This window comes from Nesoenas mayeri (genome assembly GCF_963082525.1).
Source record: "Nesoenas mayeri genome assembly, chromosome: 15".
Taxonomy (NCBI): Eukaryota; Metazoa; Chordata; class Aves; order Columbiformes; family Columbidae; genus Nesoenas; species Nesoenas mayeri.
In genome coordinates, this window is record NC_137559.1 from 6,586,438 (window position 1) to 6,602,363 (window position 15,926).

Consider the following 15,926-nt stretch of genomic DNA (forward strand, 5'->3'; position numbering starts at 1 on the left):
TGCTGGCGTGGGGACCGCTGCCCGCACTCCTGCCCGCACTCCTGCCCGCACTGTCGCTGGTCCCCTCGCTCCTCCCCGCCGGGGCAGCCTCGGCGCGGGGATGCAGATGCTGTATGCAAATGAGACGCGTGGGTGGGGCATCTCTCGGTCCCGCCCCCCACCCGGCTCTATGCAAATCAGCATGCGAAGGCAGATGGGCGGGGCTGTTGCCGAGCGGCGCGAGCGGAGGGGCGGGGCGCTCTATGCAGATGAGGGGGCGGGGCGGAATCCTTATGTAGATGAGGGGGCGGGGCGGTGCCGGGCGTGTGTCGGTTCCTCCCGCCAGCTGCGGCCAGAGGTTCCGCGCGCAGCCGAGCCCCGGCCGCAGCTGCAGCGGACGGACCGCGCCGAACCGGGCCGAGCCACAGCGGACCGGGCCAAGCCGGCGGCCGGCAGCCCGCGCACAGCATGGCCGAGCCGCCGGCGGCTCCGGGCCCCGAGGGCGAGGAGGGCCCGGTGCGCTTCGCCCGTAAGGGCGCCCTGCGGCAGAAGAACGTGCACGAGGTGAAGAACCACAAGTTCACGGCGCGGTTCTTCAAGCAGCCCACCTTCTGCAGCCACTGCACCGACTTCATCTGGTGAGCGGCCCCCCCGAGTCCCCGGCACCGCCACCCCCGGCATCCCCTTTCACCCGCTCCGGGACACACGACCCGGCCCGGCGGCACCCCAGTCCGGCGGGTCTGCGTCCCCGGGCACCCCCTCCCGGCCCGCCTGCCCTCTTCCCCCCCGGTGCCCCCTCTCCCTTTCGCGCCGGCAGTGCCCGGCAGGATCGTTCCGAGGCCGGTGTCTCACGCCGCCTCTCTTTCCGCAGGGGCTTCGGCAAGCAGGGCTTCCAGTGTCAAGGTGAGTGTCGCGCTGCCGGGGCGTCCGGAGGGGGAGGCAGGTACCGGCGCAGCATCCCCGCGGGAACCGCCGTGCCCAGGCCGGGGAAGCAGCTTAGTCATTTTTTTCAGCTACCGAGCAAGTGCATGGTGCTTTTAAGCCGGTGGGGTTTCCTTACCATAGATAAGCGCCCAAGACTTCAGATAAATCCCCCCGGAAAAGGCAGAGGGAAGTTTATTGTTTCTAACATGCTTTACATGAAAACGTGTGTTTTAATGGCAAACAGGCTGCGTGCTGGCTTGGTGGCAGTCCAGTGCTGTAACTGTGCAGCCTGGAGGAACTTGAATGGCTTAGTTGTGTTGCTGGGGAAAAATGAGGCTTTATAACAAAATACGCTGCAATATCTTCTGCGTTACTACAACCAGAATTCTTTGTTCTGATAATGCCTCGTTTCGGGAGGGGCTCTTCAGTGACTTATGATATTCCCCCAGGAAATGAAGATAAATTAGCCAGGTTTTATTGGGTTGCTCGGTGGTCTTTTAGCTAGCTGCAGGTTGCTTGCAGCTAGCCTGCTAATTCTGGCCGTGATGGTGTGGGTCACACCTGTAAGAGGCTAAAGCTGGGCTTGAGATTCAAACAGGGCTGTGTTGGCAGTGAAATTTTGCTCTTAGGTATATTTGGGCAGAGTTTTATCTTGGCGAGTGGCTGAATCCCAAGTTGAGGTATTTTGCCTGCAAATTAAACATCTGCATAGCTCTAATATCTCAAGGACAGCTCGGCTTGGCAGCCTGTGTATCTGAAGCAGAGAGCAGCCCCCCAGCTGACCGCGTGGCACTGGATCCAACCCGGAGGTGCCACAGTGGGTGCAGGTGGGACGGCTTTGTCTTGGATTCTCTCAGGAGCATCTCGGCAGACACTTGTACAAGCAGTGTTAAGTGTAGCCCAATCTGAATGTCACTGCTGTTCATCCTTAACACTTGCCTTAGGAGTATAACTGCAAAATACCAAAAGCATCTGCCTTCCAAACCCCCACCTAAAGGCCTGGGCTGGTGTTGGCAAGCAGAGGAAAGCAGCTGTGGAGACAAAAACATGTGCTAGTGGTGTTACTCAAGGTCACAGCTTCCCCTGGTACCTGAGGTTTCATACATGGGCAGTTAAGCCGTGTTACTCAGAGTTTTGTGCAGCTCGTCTCTCATATTGTGCGTTTTCCCAGGTTTACCCACCTGTTATTTCTCTGGCTTCACTTACGGTCATGCTGGGCGTATTTGTGCAAACACAACGCCCCTGAAATTTGAAGTGTGCCAGAAAAGCTGGTGGGGATCATCTGCTGGTGGGGCAGGGTCTTCTGTGTCATTTCTAGAGCTTTGATCGGTTCTACCTATAGCATTCAGTAACAGATAATTTGAGCCTTTTCGAGTCCCTCTTCCAGCCATTAGGAGCCATTGTCCGAAACTGTAATTGTGCACTTGCTTCGGGCTTTATCCTTAAAGGTTTTAAATCAGTATTAAATCAGCCTTCAGTGGGAGGTCAGTAAATGGGGCCCATGAAGGTGGTCTCAGACTTGCTAATGCACAGCAATTGGCCTCCAGATGGGGAGAGCAGCTGTTAAACAGAGCAGTCCTGTCCTGGAGCCCTTGTGAGGCTGCAGTGACACCAGTAGCTTCCCAGTAGCACGCTGTGCTCAGTGAGATCTCCAGAGGTGCCTCACTGCTTTGTAACACATCTTTCTGCCTTAAGAAACCACTTTCCAGGTTATTCTGGTATTACAGACATGAAAACCACATTACTGTATTGCAACAGGAAATTTTGCAGATGGTGGTGTGTAGAACAGACCAATTTTTACCTTGGATACCTTCCTAAATATCAGTGATCTTCTGTGGATTTTTGCAGGAAAAACCACTGGTGTGGTTTGTGCCCCACACATTGTGCTGCGGGTGCTGTTGGACTTGGTAAATTTTATTTACTGGAAGGGAAAAACTTCAGGGTTGGCTTTTGTTTAGGGCTTCTTTTTCTTCAGCTCTGCAGGGCTTGCAGGAAGGTTTTATTGTAGTGTTTAGCGCTTCGTTTACTGAATGTGGCTTTAATTCAACAACTTCCCCAACTATTTGATCCTGTTGTTCAGTGGGAATGGCTGGAAATGTAGTGAAGGCACAGGCCTGGCTTGTTCCTGAGCTGTTTCCTACTGCTGTGCTTGCTTTAAGTAGGTTTTCACCTGTGCCCTGATTTCTTTCTAGGGCATTTGCAATAATTAGATTGTTAATTAGCTCATTACTTGTGACTTTTGGCAGGAAGCTAGCAGAAACCAACTCTTTATAGCTTGAAATACTAATGGATACCGCAAATGCCACTTAATTGCTTGCTAATCTGCTTCTTATCCTTGTATACAATCTCCTCCTTATCCTTGTGTACATCTGAAGGCTTCCTGGGTCTTTCTCCAGAGCCAGAATGGTTTCTGTGTGGGCAGCAGGAGATGGCACAGAGGGGCTTTCTGGCCCTGTTTTAATGGTCTGGTGTAGCTGGGAGGCTGTGAACTCTCATGTGAACTCATGAATAACAAAGAGCAAGGGATGTACCTGTTCTCCCTTACTGGGTTTCAAGATCCATCTCTCCGATACCATTAGCGGGGAATATGTGAGGAGGGAGAGAGCAGCATCTCTGTCTGCAGGCTCTCTTGGTAGGAACAACATGCGGCTGGGATAGAGTGCTCTTGGTTCTCCTAACTTGAGTGCTTTGAGGGTGGGTAAAGGAAAGGGAACTGGTTTGAAAGCTGTTGAGAGAGAAACTCTTGCTCTTATTCTCAGAATGTGCCACTTCTGGGAACTGGCGGCTTTCTCTTTGTGTTTTCTGTTCATGTTCCCTCCTTGCCATCCATGGGGCATCTTTCTGCTATTGCCCAAGCAGCTGTCGGTCCCTCTGCAGATCAGGGCGCCAGTTGTGTTGGATGTTTTGGGAGGAGGGACCTCGCTGGGACCTGGATTTGTTTCACCTGGAGCCGCGTGGCAGTGGCTGAGTGTGCTCGGGCTGGGGAGGAGGCGCTCACATAGAGGTGAAGAGCCATGGAACGTGATTCTCACTTCGGAGCAAAAAATAACCTGCAGCTGTTACTGCATTCACGTGTATAGAGTGAGCAAAAAAGATCTTGGAAAGAAGAATCTTGATGTCTTAAGAAGGGAAAAAAAAATGAAAGCATCATTTAGTAACGGATGCTTAGATCTCAGGCAGTAACTTTTCTGGGCAAAATGTTTAGTTCTTATCCATGGTTATGACTCAGTAAGGAAAGATACTCTTCAGATTTATTCTCTTTCCAAACTTCATACTAAACACAATTCCTTCTTCCAGGTTTTCTTCTCCCCATCCTCCAAATCCAGTTCTCTCGTTTTGTTGTATATTTTCACAGTTCAACCTTTGATAGCCAAACTAAGCAGCTGGAAAATATCAGGCGGGCCTTACCTTTCAAGCAACTATTTCTCTCTTGCTATCTGCCTCCAAACCCACCCTTCCTTCCCCCCATGCCCTCCAGACGGAAGCGAAACCCGTCAGCTGGGGCTGAGCTGCAGCGATGGCCGCTGGGTCATTGCCATTAACTTCATCCCGCGAGTGCTCTTGCTGACTGTGTTAAGCAAGTGAGAAACAAAAGCAAAACAAACTCTAATCATTCAGAGTTGCCTCAAACCCAGTAATTTCGTGTCAACATATTATGCACACTGGAGAAATGTTAGTGTTCAAATAGACTAATTAAAAATGTTACTGCAATTACATTTGCGACACAAATGATGCTAATTATATAATGCTGCAGAAATTGGAAACATAATTTTGGAGGGTTTTTGTGCGCCTTGTAGTGGTGATACAATTCTCAACGTTGCCACCGGGGCAGCGCCTGGAGCGGGGACAGGCAGAAAGGGGAACTCGGGCTGGTCCAGGTGCTCTGTGGTTCTGCAGAACTGTGAATAAAAACAGAGCCGACGGGGAAAATGGGAGGATGTGCCCCTTCGTGTTTTAGTGGAAAGATCAAGTCTCCTTCAAAGACTAGACTTAAGCCTGAGCTGGTTTCCCTGATCCCGCTCCTCCCTGCACCAGATCCCTGCGGTTCAGAAGAGCAGCCGGGGCAGGAGATCTGGTGTGGAAGGAAACCTGGACCTGCAGAAGCTCTTGCAGCACAGGGTCCGTGGCTGTCAGGTTCAGCAGGGATCACGCGATACGTGAAGCCCCATTAGTGTCTCCTTACAGAGCAGAAGGGTTCGCTTGAGCTTCTCAGTGGAAGTGGTTTCTCTTTTCCCTCCCCCTTTGCAGTTAGCATGGTAGATTTTTCTTTATCTCCTGAGATAGCTGTCATCCTGAAATAACCTCAGACTTGGGTACCGAGGTGGTCTGCCTCCCTCCCAGGGTGTCTGTAACCAGCCAATGTCAGCAACAGGAAGCTGGGCAGACAGTTTTGGGGCTGGGCCAGGGGGGTCCACCTGCTTTGGGGGTGACAGGAACGTTCACATCTAACTGGTCCCTGTTATCTGTGACTCCACTGCGGAGTTTAAACCACCCTGCTGTGATTATTCTGAGGGTATTGAGTCTTCCAGGGGAATTTAATGCCTGGGCTGTCTCTAAGGAGACTCCTCAGCAAACAGCACAGGCATTCCTGTGTGTCTGTTAGCTCACGCGCTTGTAATCCTGCACATTCCTGCAGCACATGGGCTCCTGGAAGGTGTGTGGAGCATCCTTGCACAACCAGCCAGTCGTGGGTGGACGCAGCAGCACATGCTGGGGCTGCAAAACAGAGCAAGACTTTGAAGGTTTGATATCTGGTACCAAACAGGAGGTGGGGTTGAATCTGCACTCAAAACTTGGTGCAAATTCTGTTAACTGATGGGGTTTTCTCTAGAAACTCAAGCTCGAGGAGCTGCACAAGCGCCTCTGGTGGGCTCTGCCCTCTCAAGCAGCAAGCACGGCTCTTCGTTCTTCTGACCACATTTGGAAAGGCAAGAATCTAAACATGCTTGAGACTCTTGTCGGTGCCACCCGGTCCCCCTTCTGATTTATCAGCAAATAAGTTGCATGATCACAGTGACTAAGAAATTAACTTCTAGCTGTGCCCATAATGTAGGTTCAGGGCAGAACTGCTTGGAATGCGTCATTAAAAAGTGTGCAGTCAGAAGGGCAGTGTTAAAGTGCCATCCCCTGCTCTGACTCGAAGGAGAAGGGATGCTTGTAGCAGTGGGTGGGATGGGATTTTGCCCAAGAGAAATGTTTGGGTGGATTTTTCCTGCAGAAGCCAGCTGTGCAGAGGATTAGTGCTGCACGTTAACACAAACGGAGCTGCGGGGCTGCCAGGCTCTGCCCATGGGCTGCTCGCCTCTGTGCATGTGTGAGGAGGCTCCGGTATGAAGGACAGCGCGGAGCGGTGGCGGAGGGCGTTTGCAACGCTGTGCCGTTAATTCCTCTAGTGCAGCTTCATGAATCATTATTCTGAAAGTCCACAAATTAGAGCCATTTAGAAAAGGTGAGTAAGAAGCTCCCTGCAGGAGAGTGGGGTAACTGTAGGTCTTTTGGGCAGCGTGTTCCTTGTCTTGTGCGAGAGCTGCAATCCATGACAGGTTGCTGGGAACAAGCCCATTGAAAAAGGCAGTAGAAACACAGAAAAGCAGGAGTCCTTGTGCAGTGATCTGGGATGCATCCTTGGGTTTCTGTTGCCATGTTGTGGTGTTGCCTTATGTGTTGCCAGCACAAATACTGGTCAGTGTGCCGGTGAGTGATGTGCGGGGTGTGCACGCTGTCCCTGAGAGCTGGGGAACAGGGAGGAGAGAGTGCCTAGTGCCTCAGAGACCCTCCAGGCTTTTCAAATGATGCTGTAGGAAGCAAAGTGTGACCAAGGACTTGTTCAACCCTTGCACTGGTGTTGTCCCATACCTCGAGTTTTAGCAGAAACTCTTGGTGGAACCAGAGCCGCCATGCTGCTCGATCAGGTCCCCTGGAAGGACTCCTGGATCAGATCTTGTGTCTCAACAGAGACATGAGTGCAATAGGAAGCAAGAGCTGTCCCTTGGGTTTTGCCATGGGCTGCTGCTTCCCCGCTCCCAGCCAACACCACCATCCCTGCAGCCAGGGCTGGGCTGGGCTGGTGGCTTCTGTGCCTTGGCCAGGAGTCCCTTGGCGCAGAGAGGCGATAGTACCAGCTGGGATGTAAAATGGACACAGTAATTGCTGTCGTCCTCCAGACAGTGACCCAAGGGATGAAGGTGAAAATCTCCCCCAAGATTTTCAGCCCCATGGCGGTGAGTGTTAGGGGGTGCTCCCAAGAACAGGGACCATTGTCCCAGCACAGAAGGGGCTCTCACCAGGAGAGACCTGACCCTGGCTGGCCCTGTCCTGCCAGCCTGGAGCAGCCGTTATGGGGAAGTCAGTTTTTCCACAAAAGCCACAGGAGGGGTGGGGGACACAAGAAGAAAGCTCTGGTTGTGTGGTGCTCTGTAGCAGCCAAATGTGCGGTAGGAAGCAGCAGCGATTCCCAGCAGGAGCTGTGCTGTGGCTCCTCTGGAAGGCAGCGCTCCCAGCAGGACTGCACCGATGCTGTGCGAGGGCAGAGGCGGCTGAGTGCTCAGCTGGCGTCACCAGGATGGGAAGGTCTGTTCCGAGGTCTCTGGTCTGGCTTTTCTGTGTTCAGTCCCAGTTGTCCCCAGTGCTGTGCTCAGAGCGGTGGCTGGAAGGTGTTGCCTTGAAAACAGCTCCCGCTCCATGAGAAACACTCCTGTGGGTTTGCAGCTGCTGAGGAGAAGGGGGGGAGCAAAACCCTTCGCTTCCTGGGGGCACAGCAGGAACTGGGGGTGCGCGGCCCCACGGTGCTGCTGGGGGTGGTGTGGGCTGTGCTGCAAGGACAGAGGGTCTCTGCCATTCACGGCTGTTTTGTGTCAGCACCACCGTGCTCTCTGTTGTGATCACCTTAAGCTGTGAGTGATTTATCTGTCCTGTTCCTAGACCAGCCTCCATTGGAAGAATAAAACAAATTAAAATGTCATCCTTATGAGTAGGCCACCTGAATTCTGTAAAATTAAAACATCTTGCAAGCAGCAGTCCTTTTTTTCCTGTTCAGGATTATTTAATATGCAAAGCATGATGAGTCTTTACAGGGTCCCACTTCACACAGTGATTTGGTCCTCACCATAACTTCCAATAGCTGATCCTGGTTCCCTGTTAAGGGAAATGCATTTCATGGAACGCGACAGCTCTGCTCCCGCAGCATCGCCGTCCAGATGAAGCTGCTGCTGCCCCTGCTGCTAAGCATCTGCTGGCGGCCATGGGCTCTGTCTGCTGGTCTGCAGCCTGGGAATCGCTTCAGGATGGCTCCCTGTGGCCGTGGGATCAGCAGCTTAATGCTCCTTGCAAACTGGAATAGGACTCCTCACCATCTTCCTCAGAAGAGGTTCCCGGAAGCCATGGCTTTCTCTTCTTGTTTACCACGCGCCTCTGGTTCTGGAAGCCGGCCAAGGCCGGGCAGTGCGGGCTGTGGCGCTCGCTGCTGTGCTGGGACCTGCTGATAAATGCTGGTTAGATGAAGATGTGATTTCTTCCCTTGCTGCTTCTTCGGCACGCTCGGGGTCTCTGCGCTGTGTTGGGGAGCGGGGATGCTCGCTGGGTGAGGGGCCCAGGCGTGCTGGCTGCCCAGCCCTGCGGCTCTGAGCCGACCTGGGGCAGAACGGCGGCTCTGCTCAAGCTGTCTCTGCTGAGGGATTTGGGTTGACTTCCCTGGCTGTTTATAGCTGTCTTGTTCTTCCCATCATGTGAATAATAATACCAAAAAAGGCAGTTCTAGTGTGATACTTGAATCAGCAGGTGTTTGGGGTGAACACCTGTAACCTCATCAACCTCCTGCTTTCAGAATTCAACTTGTTTAGCACAGGAGCACAAGTCTTCCTGCCCCAGCTGATGTGCATTAATAGCTGAATATCTAGTGCATTTGAGTTGCATCTTATTGGTTTAAATTATTTGCTTCCATATTTGGTCTTGATTTTGTGCCAGATTTATACATCTTGTTGAATATGACAAGCAGAATATACTGACTGCTAATCCTGGCTGGACAGGCAATGCCTGCTGAAAGACCTAGTATCAGTAGACTCTAGTATGTGCAAGTTACTGGGCTTGCAAACCTGAGACTCGTTATGGTAGATTCACCTTAAATTGGCTCTTTTGCACCTGGTTACATCTGTGTTTCTTCCAGAGGGTCGGTGTACAGCAGACTTTCCCTGTTGGGTGGGAGTGCTCACTCCCCAGAGCAATCTTCTGAGCAAGGAAATCCTCCCAGCTCCAAGCAGAAGGAACAGGTGAATATTTTTGGGGGGATGGTTGGGGAAATTAGTGGCTCTGCAGAGAGTTCCTGGGAGTGGTTGGGCTGGAGCAGGGCCCATGGCTGCAGTGGGGATGTGTGGGGTGGCCGGGGGGCTGGGGACAACGCCAGCTCTCGGGGCCATAGCCATTGGGTGGCTGAGGGGGTGGGGACAGCACCGGTCTCAGAGCTGTGGCTGCTTGGGGCATTTCTGCCTCTGCTGTCGCTTGGGTATCATGTAAAAACTTCAGTCTCCTGTAGTTCTGATCTTCCTACATTTGATATTTAGTCAGCAGCGGGGAAGCTAAAAAAGATGCTGATGCCTCAGTCTCAGCCTTCAGCCGCTCCTCTTCTTCCTCCCGCTGTGACGCGGGTGTGTTTTAGCTGGTTGTGCCAGTAGATTCCTCCCCGTCTCCTGTTGCCATGTGAAAGGATGCAACAGTAATAGCTTCACCTTTGGAGAGAACAGTTAAATACCTTTATTCTGATGGTCTGAACAGCAAGCACATTTAATAGTTGACACTCTTAGCACATGAACAAATGCATTTTCATGATTTCCAATTATAGCAGAAGAATGAGAAAGTGAGGTTGCGAAGAGGAGTGAGAGTCGTCTTGGCTCTCCTGAATGGCTTGATGCACCTTTGCTCAGTGACGTAGCTATGAAGTCAGGAGTTGTCAGTACGAAGATTCTTTTATAATATCAGTAAGAAGCTGGAGTGAGGGGGAAGTGGCCCACGAATTTAATTTGCATCACTGAGTGGATTAGCTCCTGACGCAGTGCAAAGTCATTATTTACCATGTCTCCAGATCTGTTGCCTTCATCAGTGCAATGGTTTGGAGAGAGACTGATTCAGAGATCATTACATCCCTGTTTTACTTGGCGAGGACCATTAACACTTGCCTTGTAAGCAAAATGATGGTGCTTGTCAAGATTGTTAATGCTGTGCCTACCCTAAGAAGCTGAGTAATTTGTTTTTAGGTTTTTTCTTTCTTTGCATTCATTACACTAAATACTTCAACTTTAGCTTGGCTTAGGAAAAATATTTGGAAATGCTCCCTAACTTGCCATTAACCTACAGTAGCCAATAGGAGAAAGATTGCCTGGGTGAGAAAAACGGTGCAACCTGTGTCCTGGGCTGTGAGACAGATGCATCTTCCCCATGAAGGAGCAGAAGACTTACGCACAGCTTGAAGTAATCCCCCAAATGGGTATTTATAGGCTCCCCAGAGCCTGACACCATCTTTGCTGTGGAGCAGCCTTTGCAATGTTGTCAGGATGGAGATTAGCTTTGGTACAGGCTTTGTTTTTTGTTGCCTGCTTCAGCCTTCGTATGGGCTTCTTTAGGAAAACAGCCTTTACAGCAGGGGTTATCAACATCCCAGGATTCACTCGGTTTTGGAAGAGTTTTATTACTTGCTTTTTGGGGGTCTGATCAGAGTGAAGTGCCTCTCATGGAACAGCTATAACTGCCATGGAGAGCACTCCTGAGGGTGGCAGAGCTGCTAAGAGGGGACATCCCTGCGAGCAAAGGGACAGCAGGGCCAAGTGGACATTTCTGCTGCCCACCTGTCCCCCCAGCATATCACAGGAGATTCTGCTGCTTTCTGCTCCAGAAATGGCTGTAAAACCGCACTAATTCACATCCTGCGTCTCAGGACTGTCTCCAATGGCTCAGTCCATTAACTTCCAAATTTGTCTGATTCGTTTGTCTTTGACAGAGAGATGCCTTAGGGCTGCAGTCTTCTGGAAATGAGGCTTTTAGGTCTGTAACAGCGAGTTATTCTCCTGGGTGAAACAAAGTGACCTTGGTGGCAGCCAAGAAGCTGATTTTGGGGTTGGCTTCTGAGGGTTCTCCCTGCCCCAGCCATCCGTATCTACACACTTCTGTCCTGGGGGCTTGTCCTCTTGGGAGGCGGGCAGGTCTGTCCCAGAAGCCTTCTGCCATCGTGTCACCTGTTGCTGGAAGCCAGACCTTGTGCAGAAGGTGGGATGCTGGCTGGGGAGATAGATGCTCTTGCACTGCGTGGCCAGGAGCAGTGGGAAAGGAGCTGGTACCATCCCTGTCCCCTCTACCCTGGACACCATCAGTGGGAAGGATACAGCAGCCGCGGTGGTGGCGAGAGCAGAGCTCCTGACCTAGAGTCTCCCAGGGCTTCTGAGGTGGAAAAAGTCTCACTTACTGGGTCATTTAGAGGATCTGAATCTGGGGTTTTGGCAGGAGGAAAGGCTTTAATTAGCCGCTGCTCAGTAGGGCTGCTATTAGATCTTCAGAGCAAGATGCTGCTGGACTGGAAAAAATGTAACAATAGCTCATTTGCTTAGGAAGCCGTGATAGCAATTTGCATTTTGGTTGAGGACTAAACTCTTGTAGAGAATTTTTCTAAAATAACTTCAAACTGTAGTTCAAATTTCTTCCTTCCCTGAAACTGAATGAGTATCTGTCTTGGTGCCAAGCAGATTGGAGTTTGAATTCCTTTGTTCGCTTCTCTCGCTCTGCTGTAAGGGAAGCGAATGCTTGTCTGGGCTGTGGACAAGCAATGTCATCAAATACTGCATGACAAATGGCTTGCTTCTCTCAACCTTGAAGCAGAATTAAATTCTCCTTTATTATATACCTAAAAGGCTTTTTTTTCCCCTCTAACAACAGTCCCTCCGTTGACCTGAATGCTCAGGTGACATGTACTGGGGTAGGCAGCTTTGCACCATGTCTTCTGAATCTCAGCTCTGCTGCTACTTGAAAATAAAGCACTTTGAAATACATTCTGGGAACTTTTTTTTTGTTTCTGCCTGTGTTGCCAGCTTGCACAAGGTGATGTTCAGCATCGCTGGTATGAAAAGAAAACCAGCCTCTGCAGCCTTGGCCTGGCTGTGGCTCCAGGCTCTGTGCTGTCCAGCAGATGCCGGCACTGGCTTTCCCAGGGTGGGTGTCTGAAGGCTCCGGCACTGGGGTGTCTGTGGGGCAGAAGTGTCTGTCTCTCCAGCGATGTGCTGTTTGTCCTCAGGAGAGTGGCACGGCTGTGGGTCCCCGGGACCCCCTGCTCAGCTGAGCTGCCAAGAACCTGAGGCTGTTTTTGCTGGAGAGCAGCTCCTCAGTTTGCTGGGCATTCCTGCCCAGATCACTCTGCTCTGCATGCTGGAGGATTGTTTGTCTTTGATCTAAGACTTGGCTGCAAGCGGTTGCTGTTCCTTTCTGAGATGCAGTTTGGAAATCTCCAGCTGTTTTGGCCTCAGTGTGCCATGCTTCGGAAGACGCAGTTCCTTCTGCCTTCAGCTGGCTGCAGTTTGGCCAAACAGCAAATTACTTGGCAAGAGGCTTATCTTTTAGATTGGTTTTATCTTTTAGATTTCCATCTCCCCCAGCTGGCGTGAGAGTTGCTCGTGTGTGGGTAGGAAAAATGGTACAGTAGTGCTGGGATGTAATGTGCTGCCTGTCCCTCCTGCCCTGGGGTGGGGACAGAGTGTGAGCCCCTCCTGCCTCGGGGCACTGGTCTGGATGGGGACAGGAGCCCAGGCAGGTCCCAGCGCTGCGATGGCCCGTGGCCTGGCGGGGTTCCTTTCCAAAACCGCCCTCCTCGTTCCAAGTTTTATACATTTGGAAGAAACTTAATTTCTCTAGTGTTACTATTAACTGAGTCCGAGAGGATGAAAATAAACGCCTGTTGGGAAGGGCAGACTGACTCACTTTCTCATTCTCCTGTAAATTTCCATTTAAGTTTCGGTTTAAGCTCAGGTATGAGGGGAGTGAAAGCTAGTAATTTGTGACAAAAACTTCTATTTTAGATCACGGTAGAAGAACTCCCTTCCTAATTGCAGAAATTATAAGGCTGTGATTATTGTAAAGGAATACCGAATCCAGCGGTTACCTGTAAACTGCCTTTCAGATGCTCTGCTCCAGAGCCACCAAAATGAGCTCCGCACCTTATGGGTTGTGCTTTGGTGGCTCTGCCGCTGCCCCAGGGCTGCAGGGTGACCTGCGCAAGCAAGTGCGTGGGGGTGTCCCATGGCCTGAGCACCCCTCTCTCGTTTGCTTTGGCCTTTGCTGTTGCTTCGATTGGTAGCTCCAGCTCTGGTCCTGGGAGGGGTGAACAGCCCGTCTCCCCTACAACGCCAGCCACGCTTTTGTGGCTTTGCGGCGCCCTCCATCATCTGTCCCACCTCCAGGCTGAGGAGTTGCAGCCCCCTCCACCGCTCCCCATGCACAACTGACTTTGTCATTTTGATCATCTTGCCCTTTTCTAGCCCTTTTCCCAGCCTGTGGGGATTTGAAGGCAGCAAACCTTTTCTGATGCCAGGAGAGAGGCTGCCCTGTCCTCTCAGCCCTGGTAGCCCCAGGACCCGTCTGGCAGCCGGGGGGACACCTTCCGAGCTGTGGGGCACCACAACTTATCTTATTCCTGAATCGGGTGCAGCTGGGTGCTTCAGACTCTGCAGCTCTGCTGCAAGTTCCTCCCTTATCGCTGCCTGTAATTTTTCTTCCACCATGTCAGAGTGAAACAAGAACACTTCTTTAAAAAGCAAGAGGAAAATAATGTGAGCAAGCAAGTGGTATGTCAGCACTCAGGGTTCAGAATAAACATGGCTGGTCTGGTCTCTTCCAAAGAAAGGGGGAAGCAAAGGGCTGCCAAGTGTGTTGGGTGGTGCTGCCATCCTTGCCCTGCAATGGGGAAGCTGATTTCCCCCCCTTTAAAGAAACTCATGCCTTTAATATGTTTTGGGGGCATATGTTCTTGGGCGGTGTTTTTCATCTTTTCTGCAGCCACTTGGATGTACCGAATGGGATGAGTGGGGTCGGGAGCTGCGGCAGCACCGGAACCGACCGGGAAACGCCGCGCTGTGCTACAGTGGGAACAGCCGCCGGCTCCGAGTCAGCCTGTGCCCTAAATTAGAGCTGCAAGATGCTGCAATGGGTCCAGATGGAGACTCCTAAAATAATAGCTGTTAGCTCACTGCTGACTTGTATGGGGTGCTAAAGCTTCTGGCTTTAGGAATGACAGTTCGCAACCAAAAATGCTGGTGGGTTCTAGCCAGACCTGAGGTGTGTGCATCTTGGCCCCACAGGGCATTTGCTTTGGGGTGGTTGCTCTCAGGACCACGAACTGCCAGCTGTTAGAATATCCCATGATTTTTGAGGAGCTGTTATTACCCATCCATTTATCACAAGACCAGAACTGACCTTTCAGGAGAGCTAGGGTCAAACAGTTTATTTTAACATAGTCGTAAAATTTCTGGGGCAGGTATGTGACCCTGAAACGTGGAAGTGCTCAGGAGTGTGTGCCTGTGTGCTAGAAATGCTGGGGCAGTTGCTGCGTAATTGCCTGTTTTTTTAGTAACGGTGGTGTCTGTAAATGGATCCACGCTGCTCGCATTTAAATTTGTGTTTATTGGCTATTGGTTTTGATGTGCTTTTCCTCTAACGAGCGAGGGCCAATGGATGTCTAATAAAGAACTCTTATCTCATCTTTCCACTGCTGTGGAGGCCATTGGACTCCTAATTGCCTTGCAGTGGCCTTCAGGAGGTGGCTGCCGGTCAGGACAGCTGTTCTCCTTTGATGGGGTTATTGTACATTCAGGTCTTGTCCTGTTCAGGTTTTATTTGCTGTCCAGGCCCTGCCTGCCAAGCCATTACACCAAAATGAACAGCTTAATTGCGAAGGCTTCTGGCTCAGCATCACTGTTCGCATCGGCGGCAGCGGGAGCCGTGCGCATCCCCGGCAGAGCTGGCCGGGAGTGTCAGTGTTGCTGCTGGTGCTTGTGGCCAGCAAGACACTAACAAACCTGTGCTGAAACAGCTGAGGAAGGTGGCAGTTTGTCCAGAAAATAAAAAAAAGCTTTTCCTTTGTTATTGAAGCTGTTAATGTTTGGGGTGTGCAGCCCCCTCCTGGCAGCAGCGCAGGGAAGCGGGAGCTGCAGGGGATGAGCTCTGGGTGCGAGCAGCAGCCTGTGTGGGGCTGATGCTCTGCAAGGACAGCTGGATGCAATGGTGCAGTCTGCATAAACGGCTCTGATCCAGCGTTGGCTTCGTGTTCAGTGGCAGTGCAGCCTGGCTGGAACCTCTGGCTCCTCGCTGATGCACTCCGTGGTGCAGGTCCCACATGTGTCCCCTCCTGAGGAGCAGGGCTCAGCTGTGTGGTCACACAACGTCCCACTGCTGCCTTACAGCTGTTTGCAGAGCGGGAAGGAAGGATGTGATTATTACCCTGCTTCATGTGGATGAGCTCGGGGAGCAGTTCAGGATGCTGCTTGTTTCTCCCACGAAGCTCCAGTGCTGCTGTGATGCTGCCTGTCCCTTTGAAATGTCTGGCCCAGCCTGCAGCCCCTCCCCAAATGGGGGTACCGATGGGGAACCCCCCAAATGGGGATCATTACTTTTTATTTTTCTGGTCCGTGTCATTACCGCCAGCAGGTCCTGTGTGTAGGGCAGCCTGGTGGCAGCACCAGTCCAGGGGCTCCACTGTTCAGCCACAATTGGGACTGGGACTACGAGTTGCAATACAGGGCTTGTGGGGGCACCGGTGAACTGGACAAGAGATGGCAGATGCTGGCAGGACAATTTTAGTGGCATCTGTCCCCCCTTCCTTGGGTGCATCTTAGAGCTCCCTGGCCCTGCCAGAGGTTTTGTAAGTCAGGCTATGCTGAAGTAACACGGAAACCATAGGGTGATTTCCTGTAAATTACTTTCTCTCACTGGCAGAGGAAGGAAAATTATTAGCTGGAAAGTTAAAGAACTAGACCTGGGAGAGCTTTCAGGTTTGGGAG

General features: G+C 51.7%; 1 protein-coding gene across 2 annotated transcripts in view; it reads left to right on the forward strand.

Moving 5' to 3' along the window:
- Window positions 1-447: 447 nt before the first annotated feature.
- Window positions 448-15,926, forward strand: part of PRKCB (protein kinase C beta) — a gene marked incomplete at both ends in the record, with an annotated part of 103,679 nt that continues 88,200 nt past the window's right edge. For both annotated transcript variants that reach the window (XM_080354082.1, XM_080354081.1), the window contains 2 exons: window positions 448-617; window positions 851-882. In XM_080354082.1, the coding sequence (XP_080210208.1) occupies window positions 448-617; window positions 851-882 (202 nt within the window). The remainder of the gene's footprint in view (window positions 618-850; window positions 883-15,926) is intronic.